The sequence below is a fragment of the Fusarium coffeatum genome (genome assembly GCF_003316985.1).
Source record: "Fusarium coffeatum strain FIESC_28 chromosome Unknown BRIP53273_contig_346, whole genome shotgun sequence".
NCBI lineage: Eukaryota > Fungi > Ascomycota > Sordariomycetes > Hypocreales > Nectriaceae > Fusarium > Fusarium coffeatum.
In genome coordinates this window covers 1-23358 of record NW_022158135.1, presented here as the reverse complement: position 1 = coordinate 23358, position 23358 = coordinate 1, and the positions used below count along the sequence as shown (strand labels likewise).

The 23358-nt window shown below is 48.5% G+C and overlaps 8 protein-coding genes across 8 annotated transcripts; 3 read left to right on the top strand and 5 right to left on the bottom strand.

Moving 5' to 3' along the window:
* Nucleotides 1-208: 208 nt before the first annotated feature.
* Nucleotides 209-2052, bottom strand: FIESC28_10941 (uncharacterized protein; the record flags this gene model as incomplete). The annotated part of the gene is made up of 2 exons (XM_031165071.1): nucleotides 209-1847; nucleotides 1904-2052. 2 exons carry the CDS (start codon nucleotides 2050-2052, stop codon nucleotides 209-211), a joined length of 1788 nt encoding a protein of 595 aa, XP_031010854.1.
* Nucleotides 2053-3557: 1505 nt separating this feature from the next.
* On the top strand, nucleotides 3558-4476 carry FIESC28_10940 (uncharacterized protein; the record flags this gene model as incomplete). Its single annotated transcript, XM_031165070.1, has 4 exons — nucleotides 3558-3768; nucleotides 3822-3867; nucleotides 3938-4126; nucleotides 4191-4476. The coding sequence occupies 4 exons, from the start codon at nucleotides 3558-3560 to the stop codon at nucleotides 4474-4476; spliced, it is 732 nt and encodes a 243-aa protein (XP_031010853.1).
* Nucleotides 4477-5543: 1067 nt separating this feature from the next.
* FIESC28_10939 (uncharacterized protein) lies at nucleotides 5544-7997 on the bottom strand (the record flags this gene model as incomplete). The annotated part of the gene is made up of 1 exon (XM_031165069.1): nucleotides 5544-7997. The coding sequence occupies one exon, from the start codon at nucleotides 7995-7997 to the stop codon at nucleotides 5544-5546; it is 2454 nt and encodes an 817-aa protein (XP_031010852.1).
* A 4321-nt stretch (nucleotides 7998-12318) lies between these two features.
* Nucleotides 12319-13414, top strand: FIESC28_10938 (uncharacterized protein; the record flags this gene model as incomplete). The annotated part of the gene is made up of 2 exons (XM_031165068.1): nucleotides 12319-12361; nucleotides 12498-13414. The coding sequence occupies 2 exons, from the start codon at nucleotides 12319-12321 to the stop codon at nucleotides 13412-13414; spliced, it is 960 nt and encodes a 319-aa protein (XP_031010851.1).
* A 731-nt stretch (nucleotides 13415-14145) lies between these two features.
* Nucleotides 14146-16103, bottom strand: FIESC28_10937 (uncharacterized protein; the record flags this gene model as incomplete). Its single annotated transcript, XM_031165067.1, has 5 exons — nucleotides 14146-14681; nucleotides 14749-15029; nucleotides 15078-15647; nucleotides 15702-15787; nucleotides 15843-16103. The coding sequence occupies 5 exons, from the start codon at nucleotides 16101-16103 to the stop codon at nucleotides 14146-14148; spliced, it is 1734 nt and encodes a 577-aa protein (XP_031010850.1).
* Nucleotides 16104-17219: 1116 nt separating this feature from the next.
* FIESC28_10936 (uncharacterized protein) lies at nucleotides 17220-17882 on the bottom strand (the record flags this gene model as incomplete). Its single annotated transcript, XM_031165066.1, has 1 exon — nucleotides 17220-17882. The coding sequence occupies one exon, from the start codon at nucleotides 17880-17882 to the stop codon at nucleotides 17220-17222; it is 663 nt and encodes a 220-aa protein (XP_031010849.1).
* Nucleotides 17883-18314: 432 nt separating this feature from the next.
* Nucleotides 18315-21357, top strand: FIESC28_10935 (uncharacterized protein; the record flags this gene model as incomplete). The annotated part of the gene is made up of 3 exons (XM_031165065.1): nucleotides 18315-19960; nucleotides 20536-21040; nucleotides 21094-21357. 3 exons carry the CDS (start codon nucleotides 18315-18317, stop codon nucleotides 21355-21357), a joined length of 2415 nt encoding a protein of 804 aa, XP_031010848.1.
* A 323-nt stretch (nucleotides 21358-21680) lies between these two features.
* On the bottom strand, nucleotides 21681-22019 carry FIESC28_10934 (uncharacterized protein; the record flags this gene model as incomplete). Its single annotated transcript, XM_031165064.1, has 1 exon — nucleotides 21681-22019. The coding sequence occupies one exon, from the start codon at nucleotides 22017-22019 to the stop codon at nucleotides 21681-21683; it is 339 nt and encodes a 112-aa protein (XP_031010847.1).
* Nucleotides 22020-23358: the final 1339 nt, after the last annotated feature.

Below are 23358 nucleotides of genomic sequence, written 5' to 3'. Positions count from 1 at the left end.
CAATATTTCAAAATCATCATCATTCACGTTGAAGTGAGCGTCTGGGCGCAACGTTAAAGTCTATCATATATACAACAACACAATCGTAAAGATTGCAATTTCTGGGAATCCCTCTTTTACATGCCAAGTTCCGCAAGCCATGTCTTTACTTTTCCGGTTCCATTTTCATAATCAACATTCAAAAACAAAATATCACATCAGGTATCGCTTAGTGGTGGAACAGACGAATGTTCTGTTCAACAAAGGTAATGCCCAGCTTCTCGGCGGTGTCGAAGACGGCGGCATCGTTCTGGCTGCCGCCGGGAGCAGCAACGTACTTGGCTCCTGATTGAGCAACGCGGAAGACATTGTCAATGAAGGGGAAGAAAGCATCACTGGAGACGCAGACGTCCTTGAGCTGCTTCATCCAAGCCTCACGCTCCTCAGCAGTGAAGGCAGCGGGGACCTCCTCGAAGACACCCTCGAAAGCCTCACGCTCAGGGCCGTCCTTAGGGAGCTGACCGCTGACGAGAAGGTCGATGGCGTTGCTCTTGTCGGGGCGCTTGGTGCCCTTCTTCCACTTGATGCCGAGAACGCGCTCGTGGAAGCGCATCCACCAGTTGTCGGCCTTGTCGCCGGCAAGTCGGGTGCAGTGAATTCGGGACTGCTGTCCAGCACCGAGACCAACGACCTGTCCGTTGTAGGCGTAGCAAACAGAGTTGCTCTGAGTGTACTTGAGAGTGATGGTAGCGATGGTAAGATCGCGGGCAGCGCTCTCGGGGAGAGAGGCAGTGTCCTTGGGGGTGATGATGGTGCTGAAGTGCTTGGGAGTGATCTCAACATCGTTGCGGTGCTGCTGGAGGTTGATACCGTAGACGGTACGGGTCTCGGTAGCAGGGGGGTTGTACTCGGGGTCGATCTGGAGGACGAGGTATCGGCCACCCTTCTTCTTTTTGAGGATCTCAAGAGCAGCATCCTCGTAACCAGGGGCAATGACACCGTCAGAGACCTCCTTGGAGATGATGCGAGCGGTAGGAACATCGACAACGTCGCTAAGTGCAATCATGTCACCGAAGCTGCTCATGCGATCGGCACCACGGGCACGAGCATAGGCCTGGGCAAGGCTAGACTCGTCAATGCCCTCAATGTCGTGGACAAAGTAGACCTTCTTCTCCTCCTCGGTGAGAGGGAGACCGATGGCAGCACCAGCAGGAGAGACGTGCTTGAAGCTGGCGGCGGCGGGCTTGCCGAGGGCCTTCTGAAGCTCCTTGACAAGGGGCCAGGCGTTCAAGGCATCGAGGAGGTTGATGTAACCGGGAGAACCGCAAAGGGTCTTGAAGGGGAGGTTGCCCTCGGAGACGTAGGCGGCAGCGGGCTTCTGGTGGGGGTTGGCGCCGTATCGGAGAGCGCTGTACTGGTCGCCGTTGCCAGCGTACTCCTTGCGGAAGAACTGGGAGATGGCGGCATCGTAATCGGCAGTGTGCTCGAAGGCCTTGAGGGCGTATCGGTTGCGGCTGCCCTCGGTGATCTCGCCCTTCTCGAGCTCCTTGAGGAAACCAGCGTAGTCGTTAGGGTCGCTGAGGATGGTAACTCGCTTGTGGTTCTTGGCGGCAGCACGGATAAGAGTAACACCACCAATGTCGATTTCCTCAACAGCCTCGGGGATGCTGACGTTGATCTTGGCGACAGTGTCCTTGAAGGGGTACAGGTTGCAGATGACGTAGTCAACCTTGTTGATGTTCTGATCGGCGAGGTCCTTCTCGTCAGAGGCGAGATCTCGGGCCAGGATACCAGCGTGGACGGCAGGGTGCAGAGTCTTGACGCGACCAGCAAGCATCTCAGGGGCCTTGGTGATGGCAGAAACGTCCCTGTAAAGGTCAATTAGCTCTATTGCCGCATGAAATAAAGAATTGAGTTCACGTACTCGACAGGGAAGCCCGACTCTCGGATCATCTTGGAGGTACCTCCAGAGGCGAGAATGCGAACATTCTGCTGGACAAGACCCTTGGCCAGGTCCAAGAGACCAGTCTTGTCGTAGACGGAGACGATGGCGATCTTCTGCTGAGAGGACATCTTGGAAGCTAGAAGAGAGAAGCTTTTGGGGGAGGAAGAAGAGAAAAGACGAAGAACAGAAGAGGTCGAAGGGGAAAAAGAAAAAGAAAAAGAAGAAAAGCTGTAAGTGGGAAGCAAGCGCCTCATTCGGGTGCGGATTGGGCTCCTGGCGAGTAAGGCAAGACCAAATGGAAAAAAGTTTGGCGGGGTAGTAGCGATTTCGCAATAGAAGGAACTGAGGGGGCGGGGCAGGAGCAGAAAGCAGAAAAAACGAACCCGCACTTAAGCGTGGGCCTTTTTCTTTGGGACGTAGTTTCCAATACCGGAAGTAGAAGCTATTTGCAATTATTAATTTTTTACAGGGGAAAATCAGCCTTACAACCTGGTCATAGCTCTTGAATATGACGAGGTAAAATGCGGAGGTGAGTCTCTACACATTTGAGGGGAAACTATTGCTTTTTGGGAGGGGATGAAGTTTCTAAAGTTCTGCTATCACCGGCAGTCAAAGCTTCCCGGATTGAGTTCGTAGCTTCTGACTAGCCTAAAGTTTTTGCTATGATGTCGTGGCAAACGCCCCGTCATCGCACGGCGCAGAGGAACTTTTTTTCTTCTTCTTATCTCTGAGTTGCTGATAGTGACACTACCTTTACGGTAAAAAGCAAAAAGAAACGTTTGATGAGACTGGGACTCGAACCCAGGAGGATTGCTCCACCAGGAAATTGGTGTTAAGGTTAACCTTAACCTGGCGCCATAACCAACTCGGCCATCTCACCAATGGTCGTTGTTGGAGATATCTTTGAGTTTGGGGATTATATACCTAAAATCTGATTACGCTGACGAGGCATCACCATCTTGTCAAGTATCAATAGCCTGGCCTAACATGAGGATTTCTCCTCTAGCTTGTTTTCATTTGCCAAACTGATTCAATGTTTGTAGGACCAAGGGTGCTGTGTTACACTATTCACCAAGGTACTTACCCTGTATGTCACAAATTAAGAGTTTGGTATTTGTTTTTCTTGACTGTGACCTTTTATTGAATTCAACAATTATAGAATCACCGCATAAAAGGAAAGACTCTGTATATAGATATATCAAAGCTATAGTTATCACGTATCACGCAGCTTGGTGAGAGGTTTGCTTTTCAGATTGGTCTCGTGACGCTTGTTGGTTGTCTTGCTGATCACTGACATCCATACCCAGACAATCAATAGTATGAAGAATAAGCGATCACGCGGGTACATGTGTCGGCGTAGACCCCATACATTCATAGCGGTGTATTAGAGACTGTGAATAGCTTGTTCCTATCTGAACAAATAATTCGAGTCGTTGCGCGCGATCCAAAACCCCATCTCCTACCTAACGGTTCTAAAGTATAAGCGAATTGACCTCCTCTGTACTTACAGCGCTGTAGCCTACCGACCTCCAGGCTGCTTACACCTAACCTACGCCATCAGCTCACCCCTCCCGCCACTTCCTACGTACCTCATTCACACGACCAAAACAACGACACCGAAACACCTTTCATCATGACACGCAAAAAGCTCAGTATACTATGCTTCGGCGACTCCCTAACTTCCGGCTATTACTGCTATGGAATGGGATCTCATCCATATGCTATCAAGCTGGAGGACCGACTTTCAGGGACCTTTCCAGAAGTGGACTTTGACATCGCGGTAGACGGTGTCCCTGGCGATGTGGCCTCTTTTGAAGCATGGTATATACGATTTAGAGAAGCCTGTATGTAAGCGTCCTTCTCGTTAATTTCCGACTACAATAGCTAAGATGCGCAGTGAGCAAGAAGACATATGACTGGGTTGTTGTCCTTGGCGGTACCAAGTGAGTAGTCCATACAGACAAAGCTTTATAACCGTCCACTCGCATCAGAAGCTAATAATAAAATCTATAGTGACATAGGATATGGTATACCAACAGAGAAGATCTTCTCATCTCTCACAAAAACTTACGACCTGGCTCGTGGTAAAGGCTCTAAAGTTCTTGCACTCACTGTCCCAGAGTGCGGCTCAAAGTATGCGAAAGCCACGGCAACAAGAAACGAGCTCAACAAAAGTATTCTCAACCATAAAAAGACCAAATTGTAAGCAGGAGCGAACACCATACAGCTTTATTACTCCACTACAAAAGTCACTAACCGTCGACAGCTACGCATTCGACCTCAAGTCCAAGATCCCATATCATGCACTCTCAAGACAAGATTGCGACAGATACTGGGATGATGGTTTGCATTTGAAAGAAGAGGGCTATGACTGGATGGGCAATCACGTCGCCGACGCCATGATCGATATTCTATGGCATGAAGGCACATTTGAGCAGCCGTCAGAAGTATCCGTGGTGGAAGAAGAACAGCTCGCGTTTGACGAAGAGGATGGCAATCCACGGAATATCGACGAGGGCTATATCGTAGTCCGAAAGAAAGACTTGGACTAGACGGCTTGGCGTACTGATTAGAACTGCGGCTTGGATTTCGGCATTGGATAACGACTTGGTGACATGGTATGATACTAATGGATACATGACACCTGTGGAACAACGTTGCTAGAGATAGCATAGAGGATGGTCAGTATAGCGGTGACGGATTTGGAAACCCATATAAGCCCCAACTGGCACCAATATCTTCTATCGCACCCCTGCGAGGCCAAGAATTTCACCTTGGACCAGCAGAATCAATATGATGTTTATGTGCGGACATCGTGAGATCGAACCCTTCCCTACTTGGGACGGGTTCGATTTTTGCCTTTTATTACAAATTCATTAGCAAATATGACATACTTATCCTTACTTTGTTACAGCAAAGGAGAGGGAGATTTTGCGGAGCAGAGAATACTGCGATGGGCAAGTCGTCATTATATAGTACTTCACAGATATGGTCTCGATGACGTTAAGGATTCCACGGCGTAAGAGACCAACTTCATTTTATATATTTACCTTACTAGTCCGAGATGACTACTTTTCACAGCTGATCGATCCGTATTGTGCCTTGAAACCCTCTGTTAAACCCAGGGCATATATGTCTTCGCTCGCATTACGACATTTCGATCCATAAGAAATATTGTTTCAAAGAGAATGTCGTCGGATCACACCAACCCGGAGTTCATCTCAATCATGACCCAAGATTCGAATGCTGAAACCCGTAGATATGCGAGGGCTCACCATTTGTCTCTTCAACCACATATCACTGCCAGTTAAACACCACACTTCATTAGCACACTTCTGAGACCGATGGTCAGTTGAAAGGAGGAGTTCAATATTCAAACCCACATAATATGGAGAGGAGTTGCTTTTCAAGACACCATAAAGTCCATAGCGATTTGAGCTAGGACTTGTTTAAGAGTGCTTGTAATTGTCGTGATTCAATGTACCTGGTATCATCAAAGATAAGACAATTTCAAAAAAGAAGATAACGCCCAGCCCAATGCTTTTCCATCACTTCGTGAAGATACAAATTCCACGCCAGTTATTATTATTACGTATTAGCCAACATGAGGCTGTGTTTTTCAGCCCAATTCCCAGGACTCGCCCCAAATCTCGTTCAGGTTGATTCCCAACAACTCCAGACTTGGATCCAGGTTGAAGGGCTGAGTGGGATCCCCTCCCATCATCCACGGAGCCTGGGTCGGATCGATCGGAGCGGCGACGGGCATCGTTGGCGTAAACGAGAAAGGGGTCACCGACTGGATACCAATATTAGGAAATGCCCTGCCTTGGAAGTCGAGCTTCATTACCTTTGGCCGGTCGTGCAGCGGTATGTTGGGCGTAGGCCCAGGTCCCATGTTGCCTTGTGGCACGCCATTCATGGCAGCTGCCAGATGTTCCCCGGACACAGGAGGTTCCTGGTTAGCAAGGAGACGATAGTGCAAGTTGACAAATCGCTCTGCTGATGTCGACTTGGCGACTTCGGGCTCCTTGGTTCCCAGGTGGGCCTCGAGTAATCCCAGTGCTGCACACATAATAGAATATCCCCATGGCTCATTATTTCCACACCGCAGAAGACGATCCTCCTTCATGGCGATGCACTTCTCAATCAACTTTAATGTATGATGTGAATTAATCATAATCATGTTGGTGGAACCCCTCGGCTGTAACATTGTAACGCTGCAAAGGTTGATAGCTGTAGTAAGGGCATCTTCTCGGAGGAAGTTGAGACTGCGAACGCCCTGCTCATACAGTTTATCATGCAATAAAACGATATCTCGTGCTGCATTATAGTATATGATCTCGGAGTACTGGTATTTCGAGTTTTGCTTGCGAAGCTTGAGGTAGGGTTGATGCAAGGGGATGATATATTGCCTTAACTGAACATGCAGCAGAGTGTATGCGATCAAGGGATTTTTCTTCCCCCTGGTGTTGTCCGCGTTCGTGTCCCAAGAGGGAAGAGCATCGATCTCATGTGTCAAGTCGTTGGTGTACCGGATAACTTGGTCATAGTCTATCTCGGACATTGGACCCGTCAAAAGACGGCTGAGTTCCAGTCGTAGAGGTAGACTTTGACGAGCCAAATGCTGAAATGAGGAGAACGTATAATCCTTGACAGGCTTTGATGGCGGAAGCACAGTTGTGCTTTCATCGAAATCGTCATCATCCAAGTTTCGAGGTGCATTGGTGTCGTAGTGAAGCTGGCTCACGAGTGTAGGAAGACAGTGGTCAAAGGAGGCCTGCATATCAAACTCCTGCACTGTTGCCCAAATTCTTCGGCGCATTTCTTGATGGAAGACTGTGATCTTGGCCGCCATGTGACTTGGCTCACGGTGTAAGCCGACGGCAATTCCATCTTGGATCAATGCCCCAGAACCCGTCCAGAAACGCTTCTTCTTGATAGTGTTGACCCGTTTACCAAGATACAGTAAGCAAGCTACCTGATAATGAATTAAACGTCGATGTTTTTGACTCTGCTTCGATGACCATTCATCACACGCTTTAATCCAACGTTCTGCCCAGTGACGTGCATTTGACATCATGCCGATGAACTTTAAACTCTCATGAGTGTGGACACAGCTTGCTACAGCCATCATGGAAAGAATGAGCGCTGTAAAAGCGGCATAGCGTTTGTTAGATCCAGGTGCCCAGTACTCGGCATATTCTCTTCTGAAAGTGGGAATGTGAACAATTCGATGAACTTGTTCGAATTGATCCAGATAGACGTCAATAAGAGCATCGGACTCTTCTTTACTTGGCAACAACGCCTCGAGCTCTAGATCCGGATCCTCGAAGATTTTCTCGCGATCCTCGCGCCTTCTCTTTCGGTCTTTACGGTCATGAAGAATGACTGGGCGAAGCCATTCGTCGGCTGTCTCCTTCATGAACGGGCATAGGCCGGTCAGCTCAACGAAAGCCATACTAGCATTGTGCGGACCAAAATATCGCGTGCGGAAACCCCTGCCTCGGAAGAATCGAAGTTCGCCCTTCTCGCCGGACATATTGGTAGCTTCGATAGACTCGTGTACTTCGCGGACCGAAGGGTCCTCGACATTGGCGTTCGCATTGGGGTCATCTTTGTTCTGGGGAGAGGTAGTAGTGCCAGCGACAGTGCTTCCGTCGAAAGATGCGCCAGGTCGAGTTATTTGGCTCTTTAGGTGAGCTATCTCAAGCTCTAAGCGACGTATGCGATCATGATCTTGGCGTATAAATTCGGGGTCTCGTGGGGACAGTCCCGTAGCGGGATCGACGAAGCGGCGGGAGTCGAGCTGAGCGAAGGGGGGCGGGACTCCGGATGAGGCATTCACGACCTCTCCGTTACGGGATTCGTAGCTACAGCGATCGGGCGTGCCGCTCTTGATGCAACGCTCACACGGAAAGCCTCGGTCACACGACAGCTTTCGGCGACGGCACTCTAGACAGCTGAGGCGGACACGCTGCCGTTTGCGGGCGGGCGGCTGGCCCGAGTCATCTCGGTCCCCAGGCTTTCGGTCACCGTCCGAGTCCGGGGTCTCACTTCGGTCTGAGGAAGTCATACCTAATCGATGACAGCAGCGCAGCGTAGGCCGGAGCTTGGTCCAATGCTGTGCGAATACCGATGCGGATGCGGGTGCTTCTCGGAGTTACGAAGGAGAAGGAGGAGAAATCGCTCGATGGGCCGATCCTGAGGGGCATTAGCAAGTGAAAAGAGATATCTTTATCAATCTCATCTGATAACTTTTGCGGAGAAATTTTTGCTTGTACCGAGCGGAGATACGAATGGTCATGTGATCACCTACTCAAAGAAGGTGCAACCTGGACACCATCATGAGTCCAATTGATTTATTGATGCAGTTGCGACCGTTAATAAAGTCACATTTATACATCCGAACATTCCGTTGACTTTACTCTCTGATTGTTCATCGCTACGATTGAGGACCCTCGGAGCTCCGAAGTGACACCGTTGGGAGTCGTCAATTGAACACTCGATTTCTCTATATTTTCATCTTTCCGTGGTCTGCATTCAACAAGACCCTGTTTCCACTTGGTCAGTCAGATGTTTATTAGAAAAACAAAATAAAACGTTGGAGCTATCCATCTAAAAAAGCAACAAAGAGCCAAGGTCGTTCCTTCTCCCAAAACTGACAGTACCTTCCACGTGAGCAACCAATCGTTAATAATCACACTCAGCGGCGCACTACTTTGAAAGCTAAAATGAGCTATTCAACCTGAAACCATAAAACTGACTCGCATACGGCGGTCAACTTTAACGGCTCCAGAAGAACAAATTTGTTCTGGAAGTATCTCGGATGGAGTCTCTCGAAGCGGAAACCGATAATCCCCGGCACGGGCGATCAACAGTCGTTCCAGTCTCGATGTAACCTTATGAAAGGTTATCATACCCAAACCAGAGAAAGCTCCAAGAGAAGTCTCACGTCTGTTACACTGCAACCATACAGATCACAATTATTGGATATTTGGTCAGCAGAAAGTGCATCCGAATCATACTCTCCGCAGACTTCGTTGCTGCCGTCCGGGAACCGCGGTTTCATCTGCTGCTTGTGGGACGACAATTGATCCAGTTCAGGCGTTAGCCTCAGCCTAAGTCGCCCCAAATAGCACCGGTGCAGAATGATGATTGCATCACAAGAAAGCTTCTCGCCAGTTCAGTTGAGATACGACAATATCAAGTTTGTTATCGAACCTTGAAGCCTCTTGACTACGTATGCCCAACGGTGCTGTGCATGAGGTGAGGCTTAAGGATTGTCCTTGCGCAGACCGCGAGTTTCATTCGATGAACTAAGTCGAGTTCACTCGGGAAACAACTCAGCACTCAGACCGAAATTTCCGAATGAATCTCGATAAACTGGCAGATCGAGGATTTGATGTTGACAACAAATGCACCTGATCCGCCGGCCGGTCCGTGCAGCAGCACGTTTGTTATTTTGAGATGATTGTCAATGCTTGTTCACCCCATTCATGCCATATCGACAGGGGGCATCAATAGCAAACAGGTATGTAACGACTTACAGAGCCTGAACTAGCCTCATTACAGCTACACGCGGCTGCACGCCTGCCCTACTTAGAGTACAGGACCCCTTGTCCACGTCAATCTGGGGTCTGCTGCATATACTACAAAATAGAAAACTTCCATTCCTCGCAAACATTTCAGCCTCGTCGTGCCTCTTTTGCTGTGTCCACTCTGTTCTAAGTTGCCAAGCCCTAATGCCACTGAATTGGTATGAGGCTCACATCATGGGCGATTTGCTCGCTAGGGCTCATTGCTGGAGTCTTATGCGCCGACAGACCTGAACTCTTCAAGGGTTTGCCGGATTGTACTGTAAGTTTGCGCGTATGCTTTTGCGCCGGAAGTTGTGCTGATTCTTGACAGTCTTCGTGTCTCGGCTTATACAGCGACTCGATTGCGAATATAGCCGATACTTGCAACAACATAAAATTAAGAAATGAAATCGACGATTGCTTTGCGCGCGAGTGTTCCGATTTCCAACGTTTTGGTATGGTCAAGTCTGAAGGGTCGGACCGGAAAGATATTAACGGCTTCTAGAAATTGCAAAGATTCATGCCAATGCATGTTCCATAAAACCAAAGGACAGCTTATTCGATCATTACATCTTACTGCTGGCCGAGGTTCCAGCATGGATTCTTATTTGGCTTCGATTGTACTCGAGTTGGGTTACCTATGAACGGCTTGCCTTGGACGACTATGTGATGACGGTCTGCGGAGTGAGTCAAGATTTTGGAGTTCTCTTGAGCTGTACTAACAGACATCTAGTTCTTGTATACGGCCTTTGTCCCGCTTGTCCACTTTTGTAAGTATCAGTGGAACCTAATTCACGTACTCTTGCTTACAAGTGAACCGTAGCTTATATAACGACGGGCAATTCGATTGCTTGGAACGCGATACCTGAAACTATAACAGATGCATTGAAGGTTAGTTGCAATAACAGCTTAAAACGTCAAGTCTAACATAAAAGTAGCTCGTTTACATAACCGACATTGCCGAAATAGCCTGCTCTTGCTTGCTAAGAGTCTCGATACTTCTCGTATGCCTCCGCACATCACTCTCCAGCAGCCACATGATAGCGACGGGTATAAGCATCGTGTTCACTCTCACCTCTTCTGTTGTTTTGGCCTTGCTGAGGGTATTCAAATGTTCACCAATCGCATTTGCCTGGGAATCATGGGCACTGGATGAAAAGGAGAGAGCAACGGGAGGTTGCTTGCCGCAGGATTCCCTGGCATACGCAGCATGTGCTATCGACATATTTTTGAACATTGTGGTCTTCGGAATGTTGGTATCTCTTGTTTCGAGTCGATTTCCTCGAGGCATCATGTCCTGGCTGAGCAACGTGATTGCACTTTTGTTCGGAGCATTCGCGCTTGGTGTATCCGGTCTTCGAGCTCAACTCTTGGTGGATTACTTTACGAAATTACAACCAGTGTGGAAATATCACGACCGAGTTATCTGGATGGACGTCGAGATCGCTGTCTTGATTATCTGGGCATGCTTGCCCATCTGGCAGTCCTGCGCCGATTCTGACCCCCGCGATACCGAAGTGCAGAATCAATCAACGCTACTGATCTCGCATACCGATAAGCCCAAGGCCAGGCAACTGAGTTCGAAATCAACGAAGACAGCTATACGTAGCACTGGATTCCTGGGAATGTTAACAAGAACTCGCACGAAGAAACTATTTGAACCAACTTTGCACCTGGGAGACAAGAGATATGGAAATGTGAGGACAGAGATCCAAGGAGGACAAAGGTTCTCCATGATATCGCAGTTCACAGGCTTGATTGGCATCCAGGTTAAGACAAGGACGATCCGCCGTGTGGAAGATAATGAATGGGATGCGGAGAAAGGAGTCGCCAGAGAGAACATACGAATGGCTAACGACTAATGAAATTGGACTAACTTATTTGTAATTTTTAACATAGACTAGGATATCTCGCGATAAATTGAATTAATACAATAATACTTAGTCTGCTTTGCTGAACAGGCACACTTATTTACCTACCCATACATGGGCATGGATATCATGGGGTAGCTGGCTTCAAGCAGTTGAGCCTCAAGTTCCACTTTGAACGACATGTCATGCTGGGTATCATGTATATGGGCTTCCACGAAAAGGCACTCTACAAATGGGACGCTTATGTTCAACTGTATTAAAACCATGCTTTTGTAACGCAGTTTCCATTGATCTAGGTTCAGCAGGAGATAGCCCTTGCGACCGCGATCTTTTTGAGCCTAGGTAGCTTTCAGAACGGCATGTTACGGGGGAGACGAGAATTTCTTTTCAAATGCAGGTGACTCATCTTCGGTTGATGCAGAATGGTCTGGTTCTGGTTTTGCAACTGCGTGGCAGTTGCCTGGCACTGTCAACCGAGTTGCCGATTTTTCAACTCGGTGCATCACCCACCACCCTCCTACTGCATTCATCGTTACTACAGCACCACAACCCTCAACTTCCACATCAAAACACCATCTTCCCCTCTTCTCCTTCTCCTCTCCTCATCCTTCTTTCACCTTCTTCAGCCGTAGGCATGGCTTTAACTCAAATTTGTCTGGTTTAGCACTACCTCCCAAGTTGCCGTTTAGCATAAAACTCACTTCATCGCGTACCAAAACCAATATTTCCTGATTCCAGCACAAGAAAAAAAGGCACTGCCAGACGAAACTTCCTCGACAGGCAGAAATGTTGACACGAGCTACATCTCTCCAGATACAAAAACAGCGGGAAACAGCGCCCTCTTGGTTCTGTCTTTCTCTCCCACCACTATCACAACCTTCCCATCGCTCGAAACAGAAACAAAACATCTTACGAACTCTTCTCTTTGTCCTTGAAGTGGCCTAAGATGAACGAATTCGCACTGAGCCTGAGACCGCCCGTCCAACCTGGTAAGTCCACGCCCCGTATTCTATTCACCAAACGTATACTAAAGCTCTTAAAGATCGCGGCCATCGTATCGATCTTTCTGAACCACTCAGAAATGAAAGTGACCCACCGATGAACCTTCTCAACCTTCTCGAGTAGGCAGATCACGAGACCATCATGAAAGCATCGACCGCACTGATAATCGTTGTCGATCCCCTCGTTCCCTTGAGCCACGAGACTACCGTGGATTTGACCAAGGCCGTCGTGAACGCGATGGTGGCCCCGAAATTCTCACTCGGGCTGTTATCGCACGCTTTACTGATGTGGCTCATGACCGCCAACCACGCACTCCTATCAGAGCTCACAACCAGCTTGCTACTGAAGAAAAGCAGAAACTGGGCGAGTGGCTTCGCCGATCTACCAGGGCTACAGATCCCAACATTCGTGCTACTATCGAGGACTTTCGCAACTACCTTAACAAAATCTTTCAGGGCTGGTCCTCAGAGGGCCATCACCCCTCTGGACCCAGCTCTCTGGACTGTTCGGCTTTCCAAACAAGCATCATGGTTAGAACACTTAAAGTTAATGCTCCTCTCAGTAAGGTGCAGGCTTTGACAGCCCATCCGGCCCATAATCTAGCACGTATTGCTGGTGAGCCTGTCTTCTGCAGTGTTATTTTCAACAACGACATGGATGGGGTTGTTTTCACTTGGAAAGACCAGAACGGTTATGGGGTCCCTTACGATATGATCTCTTTCACACCAAGTGCTAAGCGAGCAGATATCCGCTACCAAGCCATCGTCACATACGACCGTCACGAGTTGCAGCGCGTAGGTCATCACAACAGCGGCATCATCGGTGCTTGGGCTCGCCATGCAATCGGGGCTTGGGCTCGACGAGGCAGTCAAGACGACCCAGACATCGATGTCCTAGAGCCTCGGGGCCTCCTCACCTGTGTATTCGCCAGAGATCGCGTTATACCAGCAGGCGAGGCTCTTATGGAAGTTGGGAGGCGCCTCACGCGAGACAATGTTCTATCAGCTCCTCGTGCCCCTTCCAAATCTCAACGACATTGAATCATCGACAATAGCCCGCTGACCTACCTGGGAAGTCCCCCTTCAGATCATCGGCCGGTACGATATACTTGGGAGGATAGTTAGAGCTAATATATCTCGGTCAATTTGAATCCATCGCCGTGTGTGCAAATCTCAGCGTGAAGTGTCTAAATCGATTGTAATCTATTATATCCAGTATTGGAACACAGTTAGGACTTGGAAACCTGCCGTCTGCTAACACAGAGGTGGAGAGCGTAACTAATCTTAAAAGCTCAATATGTATTTAACAAACGAGACCGTATCAAAAGGAGCGCTACCGAAGCTATCATTATAAAGTTGAGAAATACAATTCGTACATAGCCAGAAAACGTACATGACCAAGTCAGCCAACGGGACAACATGGCAGAAGCGACAAGCAAAATCATTAGAATGGTAACATTCCATCAGAGTACAAGAAGAATCGTATGTGTGTAGAACAGGACAGGTGAGAATAACGAAAGGTAAGTAGTGACAGAAACGTTGCGCAGAAAGGCTGAGAGACAGAACACGCATAAACAGAAGGATGCCAGCCGCAGGGTGTCAGAAGAATTGACCGCTGAAAGCATAAGAGACGAAATAATTTGATCACCTTATGCTAAGTTAGACTATCATTTAGGCTACTTTATTTTAGTAGCCTAAGTCTTAGAGGACATTTCTTCTGTTACCCACCTAGCCTAGGTAAGGATTAAACGTAATCGAGGGCGTTTGAAGTATCAATAGAAGCAATTGCCGGGCACATTGAAGTCGAGGTTTTGCGGCATCACCATAAACTTGGTGTCAAATTGCTGGTATGAAGCATCGTCTCCTACAGAAGTGGCCGAGCTGCCGCCAGCTTGGTAAGTATCTGTTGAGGAATCTGAATACTCTGAGAACTCTGGGGGAAGTGGATCCTGGATACCGACTCCGTGGTCAATCTCGTAAAAGTCGAAAGCCTCCCCTTCGTAGAGGTCTGAATCGAAAGAATCAAGACAGTCGAAAACCCCAAGAGCATCGGCTGCACTGGAGGTTTCCTCAGAGTCGAGATCTGGATAAGGGAGCAACCCTGCCATGATACGAGGCAGCTCCTTCTGTAGGCGTTCTACCACGTTGATCTTTATCTGAGGTGCGCAATTATCGAAGGCGTTTGACACAGTCTCGGCGATTTGCCGGCGAACTACTGGCTTCGCTTCAACCCAGTGTTTGCGCACACGCTCAACCTCATCGAGGTTGACGCTTGGGAACCTGGCGCTCGAAACAGAAGTATCATAGTCTTTATCAATCGTTTAGCCGATGTTTACTTAGACTGCAAATCGATGAGGGGATCTTGTATAACTTACAGGGTGAGGGGATGTCAGGAGAATCAGGCTTGACATTGAACAGGATGCCATACCACTCCTTCCATTTTGTGGTTGCTGCCAGCCTTGGCCGCCCCTTCAGCTTCTCTGCTTGTTCCTCGTCGTATCCGTCAGAAAGGTTTCGTTTAAAACTTTCTGGTTCTTTCACTGGACACGGCGTTTTTGTCCGTTGATGTTGCTTCAGATCATCGGCTTTACAGAAGCGTTCCAAGCATCTGAGACACTGATGAGGGGGCAGACTATGCCTGCGCTCCAGATGCTCCCTGTAGAGGTCAGTAAGACGTATAAACGGAGTTTTAGTCAGGACTTACTTCAAGCGTGAAAGCTCAGTCCATCCTGGGCCACAGCAGGTTCTCTCATTTCTAAATTTCGCAGGGTTATGCTGGTGATAAGGGCAAGCAAATCGAGGACGAGTATCATCTTTCGTGGTTTTCGTCCGCTTGCTGTCCCGCTTCCTCCTAGAATCACCTCCACCTTCTTCTTCTTCATCGTTCTCGCTTTCATCTCGACTGCTTTGACCCTTTGACCTCTTCTGACCGGCCGAACGAGATATCGGCTTCCCTGCCTGAGCAGCGCGCGAGGAAGACTGCGATCCGGAAGTTTGATCGCACCCTTCCTCGAGCGCTTCCAGTCTTTGTTCAACGCATTCTGTGATTACGGCCATCAAACGATCGACGATGGCTTGCTTGCGTCGTTTAACTTCTCTGCCGATACAGTACTTCAAGTAGGCCGCCGACGGGTTCGTAGGCTCGACGTCTGCTTCTCTGAGATCGGCGGCTTGCCTTACACCGGTTATGGGTAAAGGCACGTTGATGAGATTGGTGCAGTCTTCTGCAACCTTGAGGCGGCGACTGGGAGCGGATAGATTGACTTGACCGCTTCTGTGTTGATATTAGTTACCAAGTTCCGCTTCATATAAGCTTGATAAAACTCACACAGAGGCAGGAGAACCTCGGTGGCCCTGACCACTCTCCTGGTCTTTCCTGGCCTGGGACTTGCGTGATCCACCACTTGACTGTTTCTAAGAAGGTTGTCAGTAAGAGTCATCGTACATCGTAAAGAGAAGGGATCAGTACTGTTCGTGAGTCCCGATTCTGAATAGGTTCGGGAGATTCAGAAGATCTCTTAGTTCTAGTTACAATGGCTTGCTTCTCTGAGCCGGATCGAGGCATATCCGGTGCCTGGTAAACCAGACGATGGGCGGTGATGATCGAGTGAAAGGTGAATTGGTGGTAGAGCTTTGTTATATGCTTTTTTCCAAAATGGTAACCCTTTCTCAGAGAGGCTTGTTTTCGTTGCAAGGAGAATTGTCTTGCTTTGTCCACCACCGCGGGCATTATCAAAGGCTAGTAAGCTGGTTCAATTGCATATTCGTCTTGGTGTAGACAGCTGCAACGATGTGTGTGAGGGTGGTAAGAATCAATTGCAATTGCAATGAAGATCGAGAGTTGAAAGAGGAAGAAATAGCAGCAATCGAAAGTCAACAATTTACGAAATTGTACTGCTTAAATAGTTGGAAAGAGCCTCACAAGGTAGCACTTGTCATCTCTGGTCTCGCAATTGCGAACTCCGCAAATCCGAGGACGATTGCCTCATGACGATCGAATAATGGTAGGACTCGGCTGTGTACTGAATTGATACTGAATGGGTGTAATCGTGAAGCGCCATTACTGGTCAGAGAGGGCGACATCGCAGGTACAAGTGGACAATACTCTCTAGACCTATTAGATATGCACGTAAGTAACGAAGCTAAACAGACAATGTATGCCATGTATGACTTGCCTGCCAATGCATCAACCCGATCTCACAAATTGAAGGCCTCATTTTGGCGTTGACTGTAAACAAGACGATGCCTGTTTGGGCCTCTCCCACGCCTATCAGCTTGCTGCGGCAGACAAGGCGACGGCATAATGGTTCGCAAACAACATCACCAACCCATTGAGTGGCTGCTCAAGACGCGACCCCCGCGTTTTCGATGCGACTATCAACAGAGTCATGCAGATAAATCATGTTGTGTCAGAAACGAACCGGTTCGACCCGGTTAAGGTACCTGCGAATGATGCATTAGTGGGTGAGGCGAGTGACACACGTTGTCTCACTGGGAGCCTGGTTTGTTTGTAGATAAGTAAATCGGCCCGTGGAATTGATCGGTAATGGTACGAATGGACAAAGTTCTTGACTTGATCGTGATATTGTAATGAGATGGGTATATATATCGTTAGATCTGATCTATGCATTTGTGTGAACCCATAGGAGAACAAGTGATTTTTTTCACATCACCGCCGCATCCAGTGGGTTTCTTTGCCGTCGGGTCTTCTTGATTTTATGAGCCGACTCGCAGGCATGGCGGGCAAACATTGATGGGCAACTGCTCATCCTGAGTTCCCAGTTCTGGGACTCATCGGACTTCCTCCTCAGATTGGCCGTCCCTCCTTTTATGCCAAAGACATTCATCACTGCGCCTTTCCACTCTTCTCCTGCTTTCGAGCCACAATGCCGTCCACGCGCTTGAAAGCTGGGAATCCCTCGAAAAAGCAGTTGACGATCCAAAGCCACCACTGTCCTGAAAGTCTCTCGACCCCATGTCTCTGCAACTTTCTGTCGAAGAAGAAACACTCAACAACGTGGATCCCAATCACAGGGTAGAAGATAGCCTTGACCAGCCAGTGGAAGAAGGTGGCTCCACCGGGAAAGCTCTCATTCAACAGCTCCCAGGGGCGCGAACCAGGTTGGATCCACGGCAATGAAGCCGCGCAGAAGAAGTAAAAGAGAACAGAGCCTGTAACGACAATTCCGAAGCCTTCTGGTGGTGTGTAGGCTGTGACGATGACGTCGCTAAGACCCAGTGCCTCGCGGGCGGTGTTGGCCATTTCGATGATGCGCTCTTTGACCTCTGCCCAGCTGGAGAGGGGAGGTGTGAAGGGAACGATATGCTCCTTTCCGTCGTTTGACTTGATGGTCATGCCATTGAGATCGATATCCGTCAGGACTGGGTCAGAAGCAGCCGAGGCAGAAAGGCGGGCATAGTGACGGAGATAGTAGGAGATTTCCCTGGTGTGATCCTTGTTCATGTGCGACACGATGCGATTTCTGCGGGCATCATCTTGAGAAGCCATCTTTGGAGTCGAGCAATTTTATCTTTTGACTGTGTAGAGGTGAAAGTGGATGTTGGTGATGGTGATAGGGGAGGAATATTAGTGAGGTAGAATCCTCGGAAGCCGTGCAAAGTGGACCCATGTTTTTCATGTGAAGATCGACCTTGACTCTTGCCAGAATAAACATAAAAGATATATTGAATTTTGGGATAATTACAACGAAGCAGAACAGGAGTTCAATCAATATAGCCTTTACAGGCCCCTATTTTACCGCTAATTCTTTGACTTTAACATGTCAGATCTTAGAAACGTCCCCGTTGTTGGCTGCCTAGAATTCTTAGTCATCCAGTTCTATCCGTACAACCTGGTGGTTCACCAACCGACTGACCTCACTCTAGCAACATCCACTATCCAACTGTCCTCGCTGTAAGTTATTCGCTTCAATTTACAAGTATGCCCGCCCCAACCCTCACTGTATCCGAAATTTTCAAGGACAAGCATTATGCCTCGTGGCCTTTACACTTCTGTGTTGCTATTGGTAATCTCGGTACGCTTCAATATCTGCTGGACAAAGCCACGCCTGATGTCATCAACGAACCCGATAATCAATGGGGGACACCGTTGCATATTGCCATTTACCTTGACAATGGAGATGCTGTGGATATGCTTCTGAAGGCTGGTGCTCTTCCTGCTCTTATGCCCGACCACGTCTACAAGGAATACTACACGACCGCCATTGGGGTCGCTGCCCGCTTGGGCAATATGGATCTCCTCTGGAAACTCTGGAAGCATGTCGATTTCGAAACGGTAGGTATTGAGAGCTGTTTGGTCGAGGCAGCGGGATACAGTCAGCCTTCTACAGTTGACGCCCTTCTAGAATGGGGACGTGAGAGGTGGTCCCTCGAGGCTGAAGCTCATGCTTTGAGCGAAGCAGCCAAGCGTTGGAACATTGAGAACATCCGATTTCTTCTCTCCAGATGTTCTTTCGTCCAGGAGAGCCTCGATTCGGCATTGGGTCAAGTGCCAGTTCAGAAGATACAAACGGATCTTGACCGTGCTGCACAGTCACAGACGATCAAGCTACTGATGGACGCCGGGGCCGATCCTTGCAATAGTAAAGCCTTCATTCATCATTCTATGATTCGTAACGAACCACTTCTTGTGCACACTGTTGCTTATGAGCGTCTTCACAACTGTCTGGAGGCGATGCTCGAAAATGGAACAGACCCAAACGTATCCATCAATGCTCAAGGACAAACTTTGCTGCATTATGTGGCGATTGCAGCACGAGGAATGATAATGTTTGGGCGGAGTCCCTTCTTGCCACGGCGTGGCTGCAGAGAGGGGGCTTACAAACTACTTTTCCGCTTTAACGCTTCAGTTATTCGGCAAGATGTCTTTGGAAACACTCCTCTACACTTTGCAGCTGCTACATCTGACTTAGATGTTTTGCAACACATGCTCTCGACCTTGCCCACCGAGCTGGAAAGAAGGACCGCTCTAAGATTGCGGAATCACCGAGGTGAGTCGTTGCTCCATTTCGCATCCGGAGGGGCGCAAATCGATGTCATGGAATATCTTCTATCCGATGAGGTTGGTATTCATGTTGATGAGACTTCTTTCAGGGGATGGACCCCGCTTCTGAACGCATTGGCGCTTATCCCCGCGATAACAAGGTCTAGTAAGTTGGAGGCAGCTCGGCTGCTTCTCGTCCGCGGCGCCAACCCAACTGTGGGCACGCACGATGGCTGGACAGCATTGCATTGTCTCGCTATGAATCCATATCTTGGAAAATCTGGTGAGTCAGAAAACTTCGTTGGGGAACTTCTATCGAGAGGTGTATCGCTTGATAGCCGAGCGTCGTTTGCCTTTGATGAACACGATCAGTCAAGGGAGGCTCGCAGCAAACGAGGCATCTCATATGGCTGTTTACAACTGCACCACCTTGAAGACCCTAAGTTATATGGTAAGGTTATCCGATCTGGCCTCACGCCGTTACACGTTGCTGCCCTTCATGGCGCAATTGATGTTGCAAGAGCTTTGCTTAAGCGTGGAGCTGATCCTGCAGCCGAGGATTCAAAGGGAAACTCCCCGGCTAGGTTAGCAGGTGACTCTAAAGATTTTTGTTATTCTAAGGATAAGGAAATTATGATCTCACTATTATTGGAAGCTGGAGGGTCGTATTGAGTGCAGGTAGGTATAAGCTCAACCCAGGTCCCAACTACATATTACAACGCTATACAATAGATAGCAATCAATTTAGTCACTTTACAGATATGTTGGGTTCGACTCGTCGTTTTGAATGTCGTACACTTCGCAGCTATTGTAACTATCTTATGCTGAAATGAGGCCCCCGTGGTCGGCCTCCCGCATCAAACCAGGCAGGATACGCGTCATTAACAAAACTGCCAAACAAAACACCCTCCAACAGGTATAATTCCATTCTCCGTTCTCCTCTCCACCATCTTTCTTCCACATCTCGCTTTGCTAAGATACACACAACTCTGCACGATGATCCACCCAACGGTGCTGTACTTGATAGTGAGAGATCTTCCTGAAGCTACAACCTCACTCTTGGACTAATAAGTTCTATAGCTCAGCCTTGTGCTTTTAATTATTGCGGTGTCAGTGATCTTGGATCCCATACCTTTGAATACTGCTGACGTTTGTACAGTGTCGTCCACGTTCGCAGTTCAAGCCTTTCTCTCGCCATCTCCCCAGCCGTCTCTATCATCACGATCATCCTCCCTATCCTCGGCTTTCTCAACACAGCATGCTATCCTACTTTCCGCCGTAACACAAAATACTCGCCACACGGTATCGCTCAACTTGGTCCGCTAGTGGTCCAAGTCCTACAGGCCCTCATCGCTACCATCCTCGCAACACTACTCCTTGAGCGCGCCGTACCGTCAAGCGTGACGAGCTGCATGTTGGATAAGCAATGGATGAGAATGTTTCGCGCTCATGATGCAGGTAGTATACGCAAGATTCAAGATGCTTTTGACTGTTGCGGATTGAACTCCGTTCGTGACCGGGCCTACCCGTTCCCCGGCACAGCACCGAGCAACTGTGCTGAAACATACGGACGGAGAACGGCGTGCCGTGAGCCCTGGCAGGGAGCTTTGCAGACTATGGCACTGTTAGACCTCGCTGTTGTTGTGGGCGTTGGACTGGTTCAGGTATGTGAACGTCTAGTTTTATTATGTACGGCCAAATACTAACTAAGGCACAGGTCCTAGGCCTCTTCCTTTCCAAAGACGGTAGCAACTGGCGCAGTACTTGGGGCTTCAGCCGTTCTGTAGAGAGAAGCCAACATCGTGAAAGTCGTCGACCACTGTTGATTGACAGGGAAAGAGATGTTGTTGAGGAAGAAGAGGCAGCGCCTGAGCGGCCTGAAAGGGAATCGCAAGGTTATGGAAGTATGAATGGAGATGAGTCTGGTCCTAGGGTTGTGCCATCGTCGGTTGTTGAGCGTAACAACTGGGCTGATGAGTGATACCCTGGCAGTGTAAAGATAAGTATAGGTGCGAGATAGAAGTAGGCAGAATGCGAACACAAGGCACTACACTGGCTGCGGCATCTTGGGAAAGGTAACGCCTCAGCCTAAGAATAGTGTTTCTTCCTTCGCCTTCCTCTCTGCCTCTTGATATGTCTTTTCGAAGAGCCGTTTCTTCTATGTTGATAGTGGAGATGTTGCATGACTGAGCTGCTGTGGACAAGTGTTAAAAGCGGTTGCAGTGACAATGGCGGCTTCGATTACGGTACGGTTAGGGTTAAACCTTACTTTATACACGAAGAGATTCTCATCGACTGCACCAATTATCGCCATCGCAGGGGACTTTCAGGGGACGGTCGACTTTTTGCGTAGGGTCGGGGGTCTCGAGCACCGAATGGTAGAGTGTTTGGAGTCCCGCGGAGTCGAGCTTCGTTTTGTGCCAGTTTGCCTTTCTCCAATAGTAACCTGCCTTCTGCATTGTACAGCTTGCTTTGAACGGTGCTCATCAAGGCCTTGAAGTACCTAATCTCGGCTTCAACACGGTAAATATCGGCGAGTCGGCCCTTGAAATCTGCGGTTTCGCTATCGAGAGCATCGAGACGAGGGTTGACCTTCTCAAGAACGGCTTCAACGACTCTATCGACAAGTTCTTGGTCTTCCATGATACCGTACAGAATCTAGAGGGGGGCTGTCCTCGAGAGTGGGAAGGATTCAGGAGTTCCAAAGATTTTGTTTGGCGAATCTCGAGAGTACTGTTGTATGGGATGTAGAAAGGGGAAACGATGAGAACGGGGGTAATGGGGACAGCTTATAGTTATTGGCTCGATAGCAGCCTGCAGCCTTTAGATTCTTTGAGGGGCTTTCTCGAACTTTCTTTCTGTCTCTGTGGTCACAAAGGCATGTTGTGAGTAATCTGTTGGTTAGGAACAGCAGCAAAGCAACTCGAGAGGCGACATCGAGAATCGGACGATGTTGTGTTAAGATTCCGCCTCAAGATATGACAAATGGATTATGGGCATGCATTTCTTTGAACACAAGGTTATTGAGAATCACCTATCAGAAAGCTTTCTAGGTAGTTTGAGACTTAGATGGAAAGGTTATCGAGTTATCTTAGTGACGAAATAACTCGGTTGTTTTATGTCAGCTTAGACTAGTATTTAGGCTATCCTTTTTGTTGATTCTGAATTCACTGCGCAACTGATGAGTGCAGTTCTGCTTCTTCACTCCGCAGATGTTGAGTCGCACTTTTGCCTCTTGCGAACTGGAAACCGATCCTGTTACTTGACCTATGGTTCGATACTTGTACGAGTGACCACAGTCGGAGGGTGTCGTAGTTCACTGAGGGTAAGATGATCGGAATCTGTCATTTATTGGAAGAATCAGCTATTGAAAGCATAAGAGACGAAAGAGTTTGGTTATCTTATGCTAGTTTAGACCATGCCTTGGGATAATTTATTTTGTTTTGGTCCAACGCAACAGGCAACAGGCAGCCGTCAGCACTGCACTGCACTGCCAGCTGCAAACACCTGGTACTGCAATAGCGATGCAAACTCGCTCAATAGGTAAGGGCAATCCAATCAAGTGCCCTAGTTACTCTTCGCACTAGAAATTGGAAATTCTTAAGCTGTCTTTCAGGAAATTCTCGGGATTTCCTCCACGTCACCACCGCCAACATCCCCCTGAACTTGGCTTGGGATGCCCATTCCGTACCGAACGCTGTAAGTTTATGCGCCCATATCTGTCAAACACAATCATACTGAAGCTTAAGAAAGGTCGCGATGGCCCTTGGAATTCTAGTCGGCACGGCTGGGAGAGCCCCGGAGGGCCTGTAAGAGAAGACCGCAGATTCATCACTCGACCCCGAGGTCCTCATTCACTCGACATATCAGTTCAAGTATATACCTCTGAAATCGACTACCCCTTCATACAAGTCAACTTCCAAGCACATGGCCTCCGCCTTGGAAATGATAATGTGGGACACCTCGCCCGAGGTCGTGAGGT